We start from the raw sequence: 15,857 nt of genomic DNA on the forward strand, positions 1-15,857 counted from the left end.
TGCGCAAGCATAGAGAACTAGAGAAGCATAGAGATCGCAAAATCCGCAAATGTCAGAACAACCCGTCAAACGTCAAAGTATTCATATCGGTGACGTCATAAAAAATAAAGGTGAACAAAATTGAAATGGTGGTTGTGAGTGTCGGGCGTAGAAAATTACCAAAATATCAATAGATTCCAATTACTATTAAGTCATAGTCAAAGTGCAATCTCAAAGTGATATACACCCACAATATAACGTGAGTATTACATCCTGGAACCAAACGTCTATGTTTATGCGCTGTAAATCAATAATCTCATACACAAAAAGAGAATACCTAGCCCGGTTATCGTTTGCCCCTTGAAGCAGAAGTTCATTTTCTCGCAAGTCCAGTTACCGTTAGAGGTGTCTTTGTTGCTAATTAAAATCGAACTTTGGTTAACATATGATTCATAACTCAATGATTTGATATGTCCCATATCAGGACGAAAATGTCAGACAGGAGAGCAGAAATAGAGAGAAAAAAGGCCAAACTGCAGGCCTTGAGGGAGGAAAAAAGCAGGATAAGACGTGAGAAAGAACTGAAGGATATTGAAGATGCCACTACACGTACCCTCATTGGGGCTGGAGGTGACCGGAAAGAACTGGATGAAATGCTGAGTTCTCTAGGGGTTGCTCCGCTGTCAGATGTACTTTCAAGCATATCTAGTGCCAATTCTTTGACTCCGGAACAAAGTCAAAATCATACGCCTGATGCCTCACTCCAGCCAAATAGCTTAACAAACTGGTAAGTTTATCATCCATTCAGTTAAAATAGATTTGTCCTAATTGGCCATTCATTTCAGTGTTCCGCACGCTAAGAAAAAACCTGTCCAGCTCACAGTTGTGCCTGTACAAACAACAAACATTCCACCTAAAGAAGTAGTTTCTTATACGAAGCAAACACAAACGACCGCATCGAGCCACGAGAGAGATGGTAAGTTGAAATCTTCATGTCAAATATCATTTGCTCATGTTAGCCGAAAACTAATTAAATGACTTTTTTGCTCAATACAGAATCTCAATCAAAAAATTGTAGTTTGGTTATTAATTTGTTAGTATTATATGGATTTGATAACAGGGTACTAACTCTTAGAAAAATGAGAATTGTAGACTTTTTTGATTGCTATCAATTAATTTCCCATGACTTCAGATAACTCTGTCTACCAATTTTCATTTCAACTTGTTGGGGGTTAGTAGAAGGGGCATAGAAGTACTTAGGGTCATATTTTCTAACCAAAAATTGATTTTCTTCAATCAATACCAATCACCAAATTGATTCCTTGCTGATCAATGAAAATGTTCAGTTAAATATGAAAACAAAAATTAAACAAACAAAATTATTAGTGAAAAAGAATCTAATTAATGAGATCCAGAAAACACCAATAAGTGGCCCCAAAGAATTTGCACGAAAACAGCCTGCTTTGTTCATTGTCATTTGTCTGTCACTTGTCAGCAGTTCGGCAAATACTTTGGAGTTGCAAAACTTCATGATCATTTTTGTCTTATTTCGGATTAAAAATGTGGAAAGTTTTTATTTCTTGTGACATGTTATTATATGCGTTGCTAACAAGGATCTTCTTCATCTTCCACCCCACTTAAAGGCTACATAGAGGACTGGTGGAGGCCTCGAAAAGGTATAGTGCACGTCAAAAACAAGTATATAGATGGATGTTTTTGTTCTAAAGTAAATAGCACTTCTGAATGTACATAAATTAGCACTCATGCCTGTCGAAACGCTTTGATAAATGAAGTAATCCTAATTTCTAACCTCAATTCGCTTTTAATCGTTAGCTTTTAGAACATAGAAGATTCCGTTAACGATAGTATCTACCTTCAAGTTTATATAAATATTTGCGGATGGTAGCATGTGAGATTAGGCTTGGGATGAATAGAAAGAACAAGAATGTTGAATGAATTCCGAAATATAATTAACAAAAGGTGATTTCTAAATTTGTGTTAACCTACAAAAGATGCTTGATGGACGTCTGGCGGTCTATGCATTCTTTATTAAATTTTCTGTTTTGTATATAATTCATTGAGAACTTCGGAATAATATTTAACCAATCATTGACATCTATTAGTGAGAAATAGTTATTTAATTTTCTAAATATATAAAATAGAAGCGAGTAACTTGGTGCCAACAAATGTTATTCCAAAGTTCATATGAAAAACATTTCAAGGGGTGCTTTTTAAAAGATTGGTTGGGGACATTAATAGCTAAATCAAATGATTTGGAAATTTATTTCTTTCAAATGAATTAATGAACGATATCTATATTACAAAATTTTATTAACTCTAATTAATTTTTTATAAATTACTTTTATTTATCCAGGGACAATAGTAATTCTATCAATTACTGTTTGAAATATTTATAGTTGCATTAGGTACAGAATAGTTCCTGAAATAATTCTTAATATCCTTTCTTCCCAGCTCATGCGACTGACTATTACGGTAAGTCTATGATTTACATTTAAAATACTCCTAGGCTTTTAGCAGTTTCCTCTCAATGACCCATTGTTCCATCACCAAAACGACACTCATTTAAAGAGTAGTGGCAACAAGTAGTACTTTGCATTTTGACTAGTTGGGATGGACGTGCTAGACCGACAATCATTTCATTGCGTGAAGCAGGCAATAGTAGTTCAAACGTTCCAATACTTTATTTTCCAAAGAATACATATGACACTGAGCGAGATCAAGGAACGTCGTTTGATCTATAGATTTCAGTAAACTTCCAAGAGTATATTCAACTTTTTTATGGTATTTATATACATATCTATCCGTTTTCCCAAGCTGGTCTATCAAACCTCATGGTCACAACCACAGAGGACATAGAGATGTTGCTAATGATAACAATATTATCGCTTCCTTGATCTCGAACTTCAAATATAAAAGCAAATATAGATTCTCGCGATTTAAATGGAACGAATACGATTATTCATTGCTTTGTGAAAATGGTAAATGAACCGCAGTTAGGAAATCGGGTTAGGATATAAACGAATAAATGTATAGGGGTTGTGTATAAGCTACATGTATATAAACTTGGATTTCGGAAAGGTTTTGGAATACTTCATCTTGTGTGGGTTTAAAAAAATAACAATTTTTTGCAAGCTTGTAAATAGGTGTACGAGGAAGATGGTGCATTGTTGTTGAAATAGTAGGTTAACTGTTTTTTTCAAGTTCCCTAGTTTTGTTATTGGTATTCATTACAAATATTGCATATTTAGCAATGATTAGAAGTTTGAAGGTATATAGTGTGTCACTGCGTTTGAAATAAATGATATAACCGACGATGTGTTCTTTCTCGTATGCAGCTTTGACGACAAACAAACACCTTAACACAAAATTAACAGCATGCACATTATCTCGTCTGGTTAAAAAAATTGTTTGTAGTTGTTACGTTCGATTCGAAACTTATTTTCGATTGTCGCATTCATCCACTGGTTGTTTTGAGAGTTGAACCGACGAAATTATCGAATTAGCACACTGAATTTTGTACCCTTTGAAAAAGAATTAATTCTATTCCTACTGATACATGTTTCTTTCCTCTCAAGACGAGTACAATCTAAATCCGGGTTTAGAATGGGAGGACGAGTTCACAGGTAGGTGGCTTTTCCGATCCTCGTCCAAACAACTAATTGGCACAATTTAAATCACACCCCGCTTAGTAGCCAAAGAGTTTCGTCTTCTTTACTCCCTTGCTTGCATTATCCCCTGCGCTTTTGGTAACTGACCATCGAGAGCTGTTTTTGGCCTCTGTATTTATTAAAATGTTGACAGCCGAGGATCATAGAAATAGTCTGGTCACTTTCATATTAATCTTGTTCAAAATTTTTGTGGGGCAATGCACTATTACCAAATTGGCAGATTAGAGGACTCTCACGAGCGTTAACAATGAACAGATGTATTCGCAGCATTCCTCTGATTTGAAGTAATTTTTTGACAGGTCAAATGTCATGACGTACGACCTTATTAGGCTGATGATTAATTTAATCTATTTCATCCGGGAATCATTCGTTCATACGAACTGTTATGAAATTTTGAAACAATTTAAATGGGAAAATTTTCAAAAAGTCTTTGTAGAATTGTACTAGTATTGTGGTAGTAAATTTTAATCTCTGGTCATGTTACTAAAGGTTTTCTTGTCTGTCCCGCTTGGTGTAGCTTGGTCATAAATGCATGTACTAATTATCGTCATCTTCACGATCGGGTTTAACGATAATACATTAAAAAAATGGGCATGGTCGTCAATTTTTTTTCGAATTTTTAATGAAACTAGTTTTTCCTTTTCTTTCATCCCTTACTTTCTTCCTTCATTTCGTCGTTTTGTCATTCCTCTTGTCGTTGTCGAGTGAGTACCGGTGAGACTTGAATAAAGCTGAAATTCGATTTCAGTTGAAAGCATTTCCTGCAGTTTTAATTTGGAAAGGTTGGAGTATTCCGAAAGAATGATAAAATTTGAAGCTATTGCCTTCAAACCCACTCTAACAAGTTGGGCGCATCGCTACTTCTAGTAAAAAATCGTTTGTTCAACAAGAAATGACATTCAATGATGAAAGATGGGCAATAATTTCGATCACATTTGATTCTTAACAAAGCGCCCTGTTTCATTAATTCTTTTCGCAACAAAAGTCCATAACCTCACTGCCTCACCGTTGCTCGCTCGACCTAACCTCCAAATAAGCTCGATTAGTCGTACGAACGTGCAGTTACGGTAAATTTAAGAACTCGAAAAGGATGATTGTTGTGTGGGTGTGTGCGAGCGAATGCGTGAGAGATAGAACATACCCCTTATTCACCACAGTTTTGACCTATGACGATGGCCAAGGTGAAGACGAGGAGAGCAGCCTGCCCCACATCGGTGGTTTCGGCAGCAAGCTACCTCCCGGCATACTGCCACACGGACTGCCGCAGGTCAAGGAGGTGCAACCGGCCATAACCGCTGTGGAACAGGAGCAGGCCAAGCAGGAGGTCAAAGAAGGTTAGTATCCCTCATTAACTCTGCTTGTACTGGAAATTTAAGTCTTTTCTGTTGCCCGGTTGTCTTAAAAAACGCCGGAGTTCGTTTGATTTCACATAAGATTTGCTCTTGTCATTTGTCTGTTTGACACACGTCAGATGTCATAATTTTTGTCAATGTTCAGACCACTCTGATTCACCTATGTCATGTTTATAATTCATTCATGTCTCTGTCTTCAGTACGAGAACTCAGCGAAGAAGAGAAGCAGATGATTATACTTTCCGAAGAATTTCAACATTTCATCGACAAGGCTGGCAGGGTGATGGAACGGGCCTTATGCGAATCTATCGATATTTATACGGATTATAGTGGAGGACTAGGAGAGGACGGATTGTAAGTTACACTGGTATTTCGATGATATCCTCGATGTCAACACTTGATAAGCGTTGACATCTAGGTCATTTCGGATCGGCTGACTTTGACAGGACTGCTGAGGGACAAAAAATTGTTGGTTAGGTTAGGTTATCGTAAATATCATAGCTGATTTATTTGTCCCTCAAGCGACGTCAATCCGAAATGCCCTACACTGGATATGGAAAATTGCTGCAGTAGACAGAAAAACCCCAGAACTTTGAATATATTCGTATGAACATTGATATTATCACAATCTTTACCAGTGAAAATGAAAAATAAACATAAGAAAAAGAACGAAAAAAAAAACAAATAAAGAAAAAATACATTGCACAAAAATATTATATCTGAGACGTAAGTTACTGTGCCTTAACCAGTCGAGTGAGGTTGGAGTGAGATTGTGGATATCCTGTAGGCCTTCTAAACGGCTTTCGGGACACTCCAGCACTATGTGAGTGACCGACTGTTCGGCAGCGTTGCACCTAGCACGAGTTGGGTCTTCGGCTCTTCCCCATAGCTCCAGAGATTTGCTGCAAAAGCCATGACCAGTTTGTAACCTCTTGACGTTGTACCAATCTCTTCTTTCGATGGTAAAACCTTCTACGTTGGATCTTCCATTAGACGTCTTGCTCTCTCCACTGCGTGCGCCATAGTTCTTCAGTTAAAACATCACAGGACGCCTCACTACTGGTAGTGCTATAGCTTTATATCACCTCTATGGTCAGTCGCTTTAATCTCAATAACCAACTTTGACACTTTGGTAGTTCTGTGTCGAAACAATCAATTCAATACATACAATATTATACATAAAACGCGAAAAAATCCATTTTGAGTTGAAGGCCGGCATTATTCTAAGACACAGACATGGAGAAATGGAGTGTGAAGCTAAACATCTGGCCAGCTAGTTGCCTTTTTGAGTGATTACATCACAATCTGCAATAAGGCACTTCTATGTTTACAGCAGTGTTCTTTCCTGCAGATCTACAGAAAAGAGACAGGTATTGGTCTGACGATCATTTCTATCTTTCTATAAAATAGCCAATTTCATGCTGGTACATATTGCTCAGTCCATTTCTCTATGTCTATGTTCCAAACATTGTAGAACGCACAGACATAATTAGAAAACAATTCCTTTCCATTGTGAGTATTTATAAGATTCGTTTCTCAACTCGCAATTTTCCATATCATAACAAAATAGCGATCCATCGAAGGTTTATGGGGGACCTTTAGTTTATATCGAACAAATCTTTGCGTTTTCAGGGACGAGAAATCTCACCAGTGCATCTCCCTGAACCGCACGTTCTTCGACGAGAGGTGGACCAAGAACAGAGTGGTCACCGCTTTGGATTGGTGCCCTCAATATCCCGAACTGCTTCTGGCCGCTTACAACAACAACGAGGACGCGCCCAACGATCCGGACGGCGTGGTGCTGATATGGAACACGAAGTTCAAGAAGAACACGCCCGAGTACATATTCCACTGTCAGAGCTCCGTGCTCTCCACCACGTTCGCCCGGTTCCACCCTAACCTCATCCTGGGCGGCACCTACTCCGGCCAGATCGTTCTGTGGGATAACAGGGTGCAGAAAAGGACTCCGATACAGAGGACGCCGCTGTCTACCACAGCGCACACGGTGAGATCTTACGGGTTAAATATGTTGTGAACCTTTGCGACAATAGATGGTCTTTCAGCATCCGGTCTATTGCATGAGCGTGGTGGGCACGACGAACGCGCACAACCTGATCAGCATCTCCACGGACGGGCGGCTGTGCTCGTGGTCCCTGGACATGCTGGGCCAACCGCAGGAGATCCTCGACCTGCACAAGGTCCAGTCCAAACCGGTGGCCGTGACTTGCCTGGATTTCCCGCACTCGGACGTCAACAACTTCGTGCTAGGCGGCGAGGAGGGCGTGGCCTACTCGGCCTGCCGGCACGGGGCCAGGGCCGGCATCACCGAGCTGTACGAGGGCCATCAGGGCCCTATAACGGGGATCAGCGTGAACGCGGTGCAGGGAGGCATAGATTTCTCGCACATGTTCCTCACGTCCTCCATCGACTGGACCATCAAACTGTGGAGTTTAAAGGTAAGCCGCGACTCCTCCAATCTCGATTATGATGGAAAAAAAATTTGACAGCTGACATTTTGACATTTCATAAGTCAAGTGTCATGTTCGCGTCACGGCTTACGTCCATCTTGAACGACCTCTGATTCGCTTAAATTTCGCAGGAGACGAAACCCATATACTCTTTCGAAGATAACGGCGACTACGTCTTGGACGTCAAATGGTCGCCTACGAATCCGGCTCTCTTTGCCGCTGTCGACGGTAGCGGAAGATTGGATCTGTGGAATCTCAATCAGGATACCGAAGTTCCAGCGGCCAGCGTGATCGTGGAAGGTTGTCCGGCCCTGAACAAGGTGTCTTGGACGCCGTCCGGTACGCATGTCACTGTCGGTGACAACCAGGGTAGGATATGGGTGTACGAGGTGGCTGAGGTGAGTAATTTTCTGTTTGTCACGTTTGGAAGGTAGAGAGAATGTTTTATCTGTAACAATGTTGTGCAGAACGAGGTCAAAACTCTAGCAGACATTTTAGAGGCGTAATAGTTCTTTTGAAAGGTTTCTCAAGCCTTGGCATGGTGGTGCAGTGCTGGCTACAGTACCCCGAACATGGATCAGTATTCAGAGAATGTTGCAGCTCAAGCGTAATACTATTGACCACTTTTGATGATATTCTCTAGCAATTGAGTTGTCGGTCGTTCAGTTTGTGTGTCTCTTTGTGTTCATTGGATATTCAGTACCCATTAGTCTTATGGCCTTCTTTTAGATGGAGTCAAGCAGTGTTGATGCTACAATAGCCCGAACATAGGATCAATAGTCAGAGCAGCTCAAGAGTAATAGTGTTAACCACTGTTGATGATTTTCTCTAGCAATTGAGTTGGTCGGACGTTCAATTTGTGCGACTTTCTTCAAGTACATTGGATATTTTTGATCCATTAGTCTGATAGTCCTCTTCTGGACTGAGTCAAGCAGTGCTGATGCTACAATGGCCTGAACATAGGATCAATAGTCGGAGCAGCCCAAGCGTAATACTGTTGACCACTGTTAAAGATGTTCTCTAGCAATTCAATTGGTCGGTCGTTCAGTTTGTGTGTCTCTTTCTTCATGTACATTGGATATTTTTGATCCATTAGTCTGATAGTTCTCTTCTGGACTGAGTCAAGCAGTGCTGATGCTACAGTACCCCGAAATTTTGCTCAATCACAAAAAATATTATGAATTTAACGCTGCTACCATTCACCTTTTTCTTTTTTCAGACCTTTGCTCACCCAAGGCATGACGACTGGAACAAATTCCTTTACACCACGCAGGAACTGAGGAATAATCAGGTGGAGGAAGAGATAGAAAAATCTCAGAACCTCTCGGTAACCAATACCTCTCTACCGAATCTAAGTTCTATAACTTCCTCTCCGTCACTTAGATAAACGAACTAATTTTAGCTTATGGAAACATATTAAATTAATTTTATTTATTATTGTTCGGCTTGAAGTGTCATAAATAAATACATTTAGCCGATAACTTAAAAGATGAGGTCGTCATTGGCAACTATTTTCCGGCCTATTTTATCCCGAACTAACTTGTCTTGGAAAGAAATTAATTTCGAAGGAAGCTTATCCCTTTTAATAAGTTTATATCCCCGAGGATGGAATGAAGAAGATCAAAATTGAACAAGTGCAATTTGTAGGAATTTTCCAAATGATGTAATCGAAAAATGCGAACTTAGATGACTTTTTTCAACCTTATCAAGGGAGTGCCTTTTCAAGGGAGACCAACCCTTGTGATCGAAAAATTGAGATGCGTATTTTTATATCTCCCAAAGGGATTCTGCAAACGGGAGTAGTTGATAGTTGCTTCATTGAGACCAATGAGACGAGTTTGTAAACTTTTGGGAAATTCCTACTCAATTTTATTTTAAAACCAATTATGATTCATTTGATGAGCTCGCTTTATTTGATTAATACTTTTACCAAAAGAAAATCCAGTATTTGATAAGTTATGATTTGTATTTCATTCAGTTTTACTTCTCAAAAATGATAAAGTGATATAGAACTTAATATGCTCATATTTAACCCTAATTTTTTGAGATGATATTCCTGAATGACCCTCAAGTAAGAAGCTTCAACCACTTAATTTTTTATTGAAAATTTCTGCTTGTATATAGCTAACTTATTATTGTTATTTTTATTGAACTTTTTTTTATATTGTTATTCTATATTGCAGAACAAACAGTGTGAATAAATTTATGCTAGGTCAAGTACTAAATTTGTTGTAATTATTCTTTATATCCTATGGATATAGCGGTGTAAAGTATCTGTAGGAGTAAATAGATCGAAACTTCTAGTTTTCTTCTATCCTTTCTACAGATTGTTGTGATCGATATTTTTAGAATAGTTACCTCGGAATTTGGCAAAAAAGGTATTTTCTTATGCTCCGTCTTGTTTGTAATTTTTAAGTTTTTCCCTTAACCCAATTTCTACTCATTTTGTGTTTCCTATTTCTCTACCGTGTCTGTACTATTTCCTTACCGCTTTTTCTCTAAACAAGAATGAGATTATGTATAAATAGCAAGAATAAAAACAATTAATTTATCAACGATTTTTTTTCCTTCAGTCCCCGCTGGTTTATAAAGGCCGATCCAACAGAATGATCTTATTCACAAGTTTTCAGCTTCTTGCAGAGTGCAGTGAGAGTTAACTCTGAAGGAAGATGAATAGCAGCTAGTTAACACTTTTCAATATTGGCAATTGAAACAACAAAATTATCTAACACTTATATACATTTATTCTAGTAAATATGATTGTGCATTCTGCATATTTGAAAACAATTTTCTGAATAATATATTCATTTTATGATTTCCATGACATAATTCCAATATATGAGGAATCTAACATTTAATGAGTCAGAATTACCCAGTAATCTAAAAAAATATGTCCCATTTAGTTCCATTTACAAAGCACATGAAACTTTCAGCTTTGAAGTTCTGTTTTGATGATATTCTCTGAAATCTTATCCTTATTTATCCATCATTATATTCAAAACCCATTTTGAATTCAAGCAATTTGTGGTCCTGCTGATAATTGGCCAGCTTGCTGTTTTTGTAACTGCTCACGTGCTTCTTGATGATCAAACCATTCTTTTATCCAAAGGCATATATTTTGCACATTGAATTCCAGCTGTTCGAGGGTGTTGTTAGTCAACTCATGCACTATTTCAGGCTTATATGATGATTTGGCCTCTTCAAGAATTGTTTGAAATATTTCACAATCCATATTATCTTCAAGTTTCTTTCCAGTGTATCCTCGACTCACCAAACGATCATATAAGAGAGTATTGTCAGTTCTTAATACAAACACTACGTCAAACCACCTCTCTGGGAAAAATTCACAACTGTGGTAGTCCACTATGTTTCCTCCGACACCCATGGTTTCTTCTAACCCGTCCATCAATTTATCTTCGTCCAACACAGGGCAATGATAAACCTCATCATACTCTTCAACACAGTTGTTTTCTTTGGCCACTTTAGATATCTCAATCCACTGAAGGCCCGTCATCTCGGAAATCTGATGGCACATTCTTGATTTTCCAACACCCGGAGTACCAGTTACCATGATATTTGGAGCCTTTCTTGGCGGAAATCTGGGCACCTGATTCTGCTCCATGATGGCCGTTAATTGACGTTAAAAAAGGTTTTATACAGTTCGTTTAAGATATCTCGACCATGAGATATCTAAACCAGAAGATTAAAGATTGTACTATTGTACAGAAAAGAAATAATCGTTGATTTTCACATCAACAAGTCGATCGAAATAAACATAACCTCAAGTCCTGAAGCATGCAGTCATAGACCTTGAATGTTCTTTGTTTCAGCAACAGTCTTTAATCTTTGGTTTCTAGCACAGACCTATATTAACTAACTAACTATAGTGTACTACAACTAACTTATACTAAGTCCTAAGCATAAACTTATAAATAACAAGTGTTTTTGAGTTTTTGTCCCTCCCAAAGCAGATTCCTCTTTGGTGGCACAGAACATCAAATATCTGTGGTCCATGGTTAGCAACCAAAACTAAACATAACCACGATTTCACAACTTAAATATAAATTATAAATAAACAATTACAATCAAAGAACAATAGAAGGATTAGGACAATTCCCCAAAAATGATGGGAATAAGAATGAACACGTTCTCCGAAAACGGATTAGGAGAACCCGAACAAGATGCTAACTCTGCGCTAACAGAGTTAGATAAAGGTGAACCTTAACTGTAAAACATAAGAATACCACCAACAGAATTTTTTTCGCAGGTTTACGTTCCGGAAAAGTCGGTGAGCAGTGTGAAGCCATCGTGAGATTTCCAAAGCTTTTCGAAAAATATCCATTTCCAATATTGATCAATGCCTCCTTATTGAAACTTGCCGATGTATTTCGAATGGGGTACTCATCCACAATATAAGAGGATTCTATCAGTTTTATTATCGATTCATTTTCAGGAACAATTTCCTTCGTCTTTGTATCCTCCGTGTGTGCCAACAGAGCGAAAAACACTTGGATAAAATATCAAATGTGGACGAGTTCATTAAAAGAGTTTACAGCGTGATGCATTCTAATGATCCTATAGGTAGAGCCATCACATTGAGGACATTCGGGGCAGTAGCTGCAATCATTCCAGAAAGACAACAAATACACCATAGTATAAGGAGAAGTTTAGATTCCCATGATAATGTTGAAGTGGAAGCGGCTATATATGCTGCAATTCAATTCGCTGCTCAATCAAAGTAAAGCATGAACTTGAATTTGATAATAAATGAATCGTTCTAGTCAAAAGCTTTCCATTCAATTCGATTCAATAATTTACTGTTCTTCTGTGAAATTTGATATAATTTTTGCAATCCACTATTTTCAGAACTTTCGCAGTCAGTATGTGTAATAAAGTATCGGACATGATTCAAGGTCAGACTATACCGGCTAACATGAAATTACAACTGATTCCCATCTTGCAATACATGCACCACGATACTAATACTGCCGCTATGGTCAGAAATCTATGCATTAACTTATTGCCAAGTTATCCTTCTCAAGATTTCGTTCTTGTCACTCTCAACACGTTGACCCAACTGGCTGCCGCAACTCTTGTAGATATACCCACACAGGTAAATTTCAATTTGTTTGTATTCTTATTGTATAATTTTTGCTGAGCTTTTGTGTTTTAGATTGAACTCCTTATTAAATATTTGAGGAACGATCCTAGATGGGAGATAAAATCCAAGTGTTTGCACTATTTATATCAGCTGGCGAAACCAGGCTCGCATTTGTGGCCCCCGGGAGCTATAAATGAGATAATAGATATCGCTGAAACCACATCTAAAATGAAGATCTTAACTTTAACCTTGAGTAAGTTGAAACTCGTAATGTTTTGCTCTTGTTCACACAATAAAAACTGTTTCTTCTCAGGGGTAATTCAAGTACTGACCGAATCTCCGAGGATGTGTCATGATCACAGGTCACCATCGTCCAAAGTGCGGATGCTCTGTAGTAAAAATAGTTACTCCCCTCAACCTTCGATAGCCGCTCAGTCGATTCAAATCTTGACCCAGATTTTGTGCTACTGGTAAAATATCGAGGAATTTGTGGAACTCCCGATGTATAACTCCCACTGTTTCAGTTACAAAGAGGACATCGAGGTTGATGGTGCGGATCAAGTCATATCTGCTCTGGAAACGTTAATTCTCCTCTTGACATTCAGCAACGAAAAGAAGCCGATGGAATTGAAGTTTGCGTTAAAATGCGCCGTTAGGTTGTGCGAATCCAAGCAAGAGTACTGCGAAACCTTCGTTGAACTGTTGGGCACCCGGTTGGATAACGTTAACAGTTAGATCATCAAATGTTGTTAATCATCGGGATATTTTATTATATTTGTGTTGTTTCAGGTGACTATACCATCATAATTTGCGAAACTCTCGGCGCTATTGGGGGATTGAAGGCCGATACACTGCTTCCCCTTGTAAACGACATACTTTCTCTGCTTCATGCTTTAGCGGATGTCAAGAATCCTACCTCCCAACAAATTCATACCAAAACAATGTTGTGCACTTTAATTTTTCAAACGTTGAGCGGTTACACTTGGAACGAACAGACTGAGGAAACCATAAAGAAGGTAATGACAGATGTCAGTGGGTTTTAGGTTAGGATTACACTTCCGGGACTCAATGTTCATAATATTTCTGGATGATGGATCTCTTTGTCTGCAGGTGGTCGCAAATAATAACATGTGGGCAAACTATTGCATAGCCAGGGCTGCGGTGAGGTACGGTCATCACAAAATCGCCATCGGTATATTCAGTGAGCTGAAGGAACAAGTGAGCTCCGAGCACTTCCACTTTTGGCTGGTGTGCCTGAAGGAAATGTCCGAGGCAGAGGCTGAACTTTACGGTGAAGACCCAAACTCTCTAGTCACAAGGCTGGATAAGTCGATAATTCATTACAACAAAGCTCTAGCGGCTCTTAAGGTAAATATTGGCCTGTTATCTTCCAGTTCTTGTCAATTTGATTCTTTCAGGCGGCTAGCACACCATCTCATACTCTCCAGTTTCAAGCGGAGTACATGAAGATCCGAACAGAGTTCCTTCAGTGTCTGGTGCAGTTAATTTACACCTGCAATATTCTTTGCATCGTACCGCCTCCAGCCATAGCGGTAGCCATTGTACAAAACACCAGGGACGAATTCCAGAGGCACGGGTACATCACGAATCAGCTTAGAAAGTGCGCGGTTGAGTTTAAAAATTGCGGGGAAATGTACTGGAAGCTGTACCAGACTGCCTTCGATGCTGATCCGGCCACCCTTGAGAATATGCAAATGTAAAGATTGCGATTTCGATTTCAGTCGATTAATAATCACTTTTTTTCCAGATTGCAGCAACTTTGTACCTTGGTAGAACAGTGCGTTTATAGTATTTGCCACAGCGGAGTTAACATCGTGAAGGAAGAACCCATAAACTTGGGTTCGCACAGCGCAAGGCTGGAATCTCAACAGCTCATCAAGGCTTGTCAGAATTCTGTCAAAATTTCTAACGCCGTCATGGCAGACGCGATTGTTGGTACAATAACCCACAAAGTGAGTCCCCAATTTTCATAATTCTCATTGAATTGAACTAATTGAGCCTATATCCTCAAACCGATCAAAATCGTTGTTCTTTCGATTCCCAGCAGGTGGATTTGCTGAAAAAAGTCGTGGAGGTTCTAGCCAACGCTTCTTTACCCATACCGAGGTACTTCTTCCAAGTACTTCAATCCACCAGTGTGAAACTGGCGATTTCTCCTCAACCCAGGGTTATGGGAGAATTCATAAGCGTTCAGGCAGGATCTCAGTTGGCGGTGAAAGTGGAAGGTGTAATTCAGCATGGTAATAAGCCGGGACTGTTCAGGAGAATAGAGGAAGTGGTGGTGACGGTTACTTCTCAGTTTCAGAATAACCCCAAGGGAAAGGATGCAGAAACGAAGGTGAGTTAAGCATCAAAACACCTTTTTTTTTTATTTCTATTTATTCGAGTCTTTTCCCCTTCTCTGATCCTCGTTAATTGCTTACACTTCTTTTTCAGAATTTGGAGACTAGCCTAGTGTTGACTCAAACCGTTAGTCCGCACAAAGACTTCTTCACTGCCCAGTTCCTGCTGGCGTTTCCTCGTGGTGGTCAATATGTACTAGTGGTTGACGCTTCGGTGATAGACGAGCAATGCAACACGTGGAAAACTGGACCAAGGTCTACCTTAACGGTGAAAATACCAGAAGAGCCCAAGCCGACTGCCATATCCATTCCAGGAATGCAAAGCAATGCTAATGTGTGAGTATCTTTTTACAGCATTGTGTAGGTACTGTGATCTTTTCGGATTAATCTTTTTCATTATTTATTTTCAAGGATTTTGATGCCAGAAGACAATCTATTCATCAGACCGCACCAAAAGAAAATTTGAATGTCGAAATATAGGTCGAAACAGTTTGTGAGGAAATTCTTAAGGCTGTTTTGAAGTATTATTCAATGTTGATTTACACTAAATCTTGTTATTATTGAAATTTGTAAATAAACTATTATAATTTAATAATATTTTTTAGTTTTACGTTTCTGATAAATATTAAATGATGAAGAATTTGTGATATACACATATTAAAAAGTTACCTTAAACTGCAAGGACCATAAATTATAGGATATTAATACTCTACTTACTGTAGTTTCGATGCACTGTGAAAATACCATTTCAGAAGATGGAAGAGGAAATGAACCTGCGAAAAAATGAATAAAATTTAAATGGCTGTTCTTGTGAAAATATGAAGATGGGGACTTTTAAATTTCTGTGGAATCAAATTCAAGTGATTTCTTACCTCTAGAAATACAATCAATTTATAATCACCACT

General features: G+C 38.7%; 3 protein-coding genes across 22 annotated transcripts; 2 read left to right on the forward strand and 1 right to left on the reverse strand.

The window, feature by feature from the left end:
• The first annotated feature begins 75 nt into the window (after positions 1 to 75).
• On the forward strand, positions 76 to 10,043 carry LOC123319039 (cytoplasmic dynein 1 intermediate chain). Of its 20 annotated transcripts, none has more exons than XM_044905862.1 (12): positions 76 to 238; positions 464 to 766; positions 825 to 955; positions 1,593 to 1,655; positions 2,452 to 2,472; positions 3,576 to 3,623; positions 4,826 to 5,002; positions 5,221 to 5,374; positions 6,653 to 7,025; positions 7,084 to 7,476; positions 7,620 to 7,886; positions 8,708 to 10,043. In XM_044905862.1, the coding sequence occupies exons 2-12, from the start codon at positions 471 to 473 to the stop codon at positions 8,873 to 8,875; spliced, it is 2,091 nt and encodes a 696-aa protein (XP_044761797.1). In that variant the 5' UTR covers positions 76 to 238; positions 464 to 470; the 3' UTR covers positions 8,876 to 10,043. The 20 variants fall into 20 exon arrangements, with proteins under 20 accessions (XP_044761797.1, XP_044761799.1, XP_044761798.1 ...); XM_044905864.1 differs by having other exon boundaries at positions 4,850 to 5,002; XM_044905865.1 differs by having other exon boundaries at positions 77 to 238; positions 1,623 to 1,655.
• A 166-nt stretch (positions 10,044 to 10,209) lies between these two features.
• On the reverse strand, positions 10,210 to 11,277 carry LOC123319042 (adenylate kinase isoenzyme 6). Its single transcript, XM_044905885.1, has one exon. The coding sequence runs from the start codon at positions 11,108 to 11,110 to the stop codon at positions 10,502 to 10,504; it is 609 nt and encodes a 202-aa protein (XP_044761820.1). The 5' UTR covers positions 11,111 to 11,277; the 3' UTR covers positions 10,210 to 10,501.
• A 219-nt stretch (positions 11,278 to 11,496) lies between these two features.
• On the forward strand, positions 11,497 to 15,544 carry LOC123319038 (integrator complex subunit 7). Its single transcript, XM_044905861.1, has 14 exons — positions 11,497 to 11,702; positions 11,756 to 11,885; positions 11,942 to 12,226; positions 12,355 to 12,601; positions 12,662 to 12,842; positions 12,903 to 13,059; positions 13,114 to 13,319; positions 13,379 to 13,605; positions 13,700 to 13,957; positions 14,008 to 14,306; positions 14,358 to 14,562; positions 14,655 to 14,948; positions 15,047 to 15,288; positions 15,364 to 15,544. Exons 1-14 carry the CDS (start codon positions 11,612 to 11,614, stop codon positions 15,416 to 15,418), a joined length of 2,877 nt encoding a protein of 958 aa, XP_044761796.1. The 5' UTR covers positions 11,497 to 11,611; the 3' UTR covers positions 15,419 to 15,544.
• Positions 15,545 to 15,857: the final 313 nt, after the last annotated feature.

The sequence above is a fragment of the Coccinella septempunctata genome, chromosome 8 (genome assembly GCF_907165205.1).
Source record: "Coccinella septempunctata chromosome 8, icCocSept1.1, whole genome shotgun sequence".
NCBI lineage: Eukaryota > Metazoa > Arthropoda > Insecta > Coleoptera > Coccinellidae > Coccinella > Coccinella septempunctata.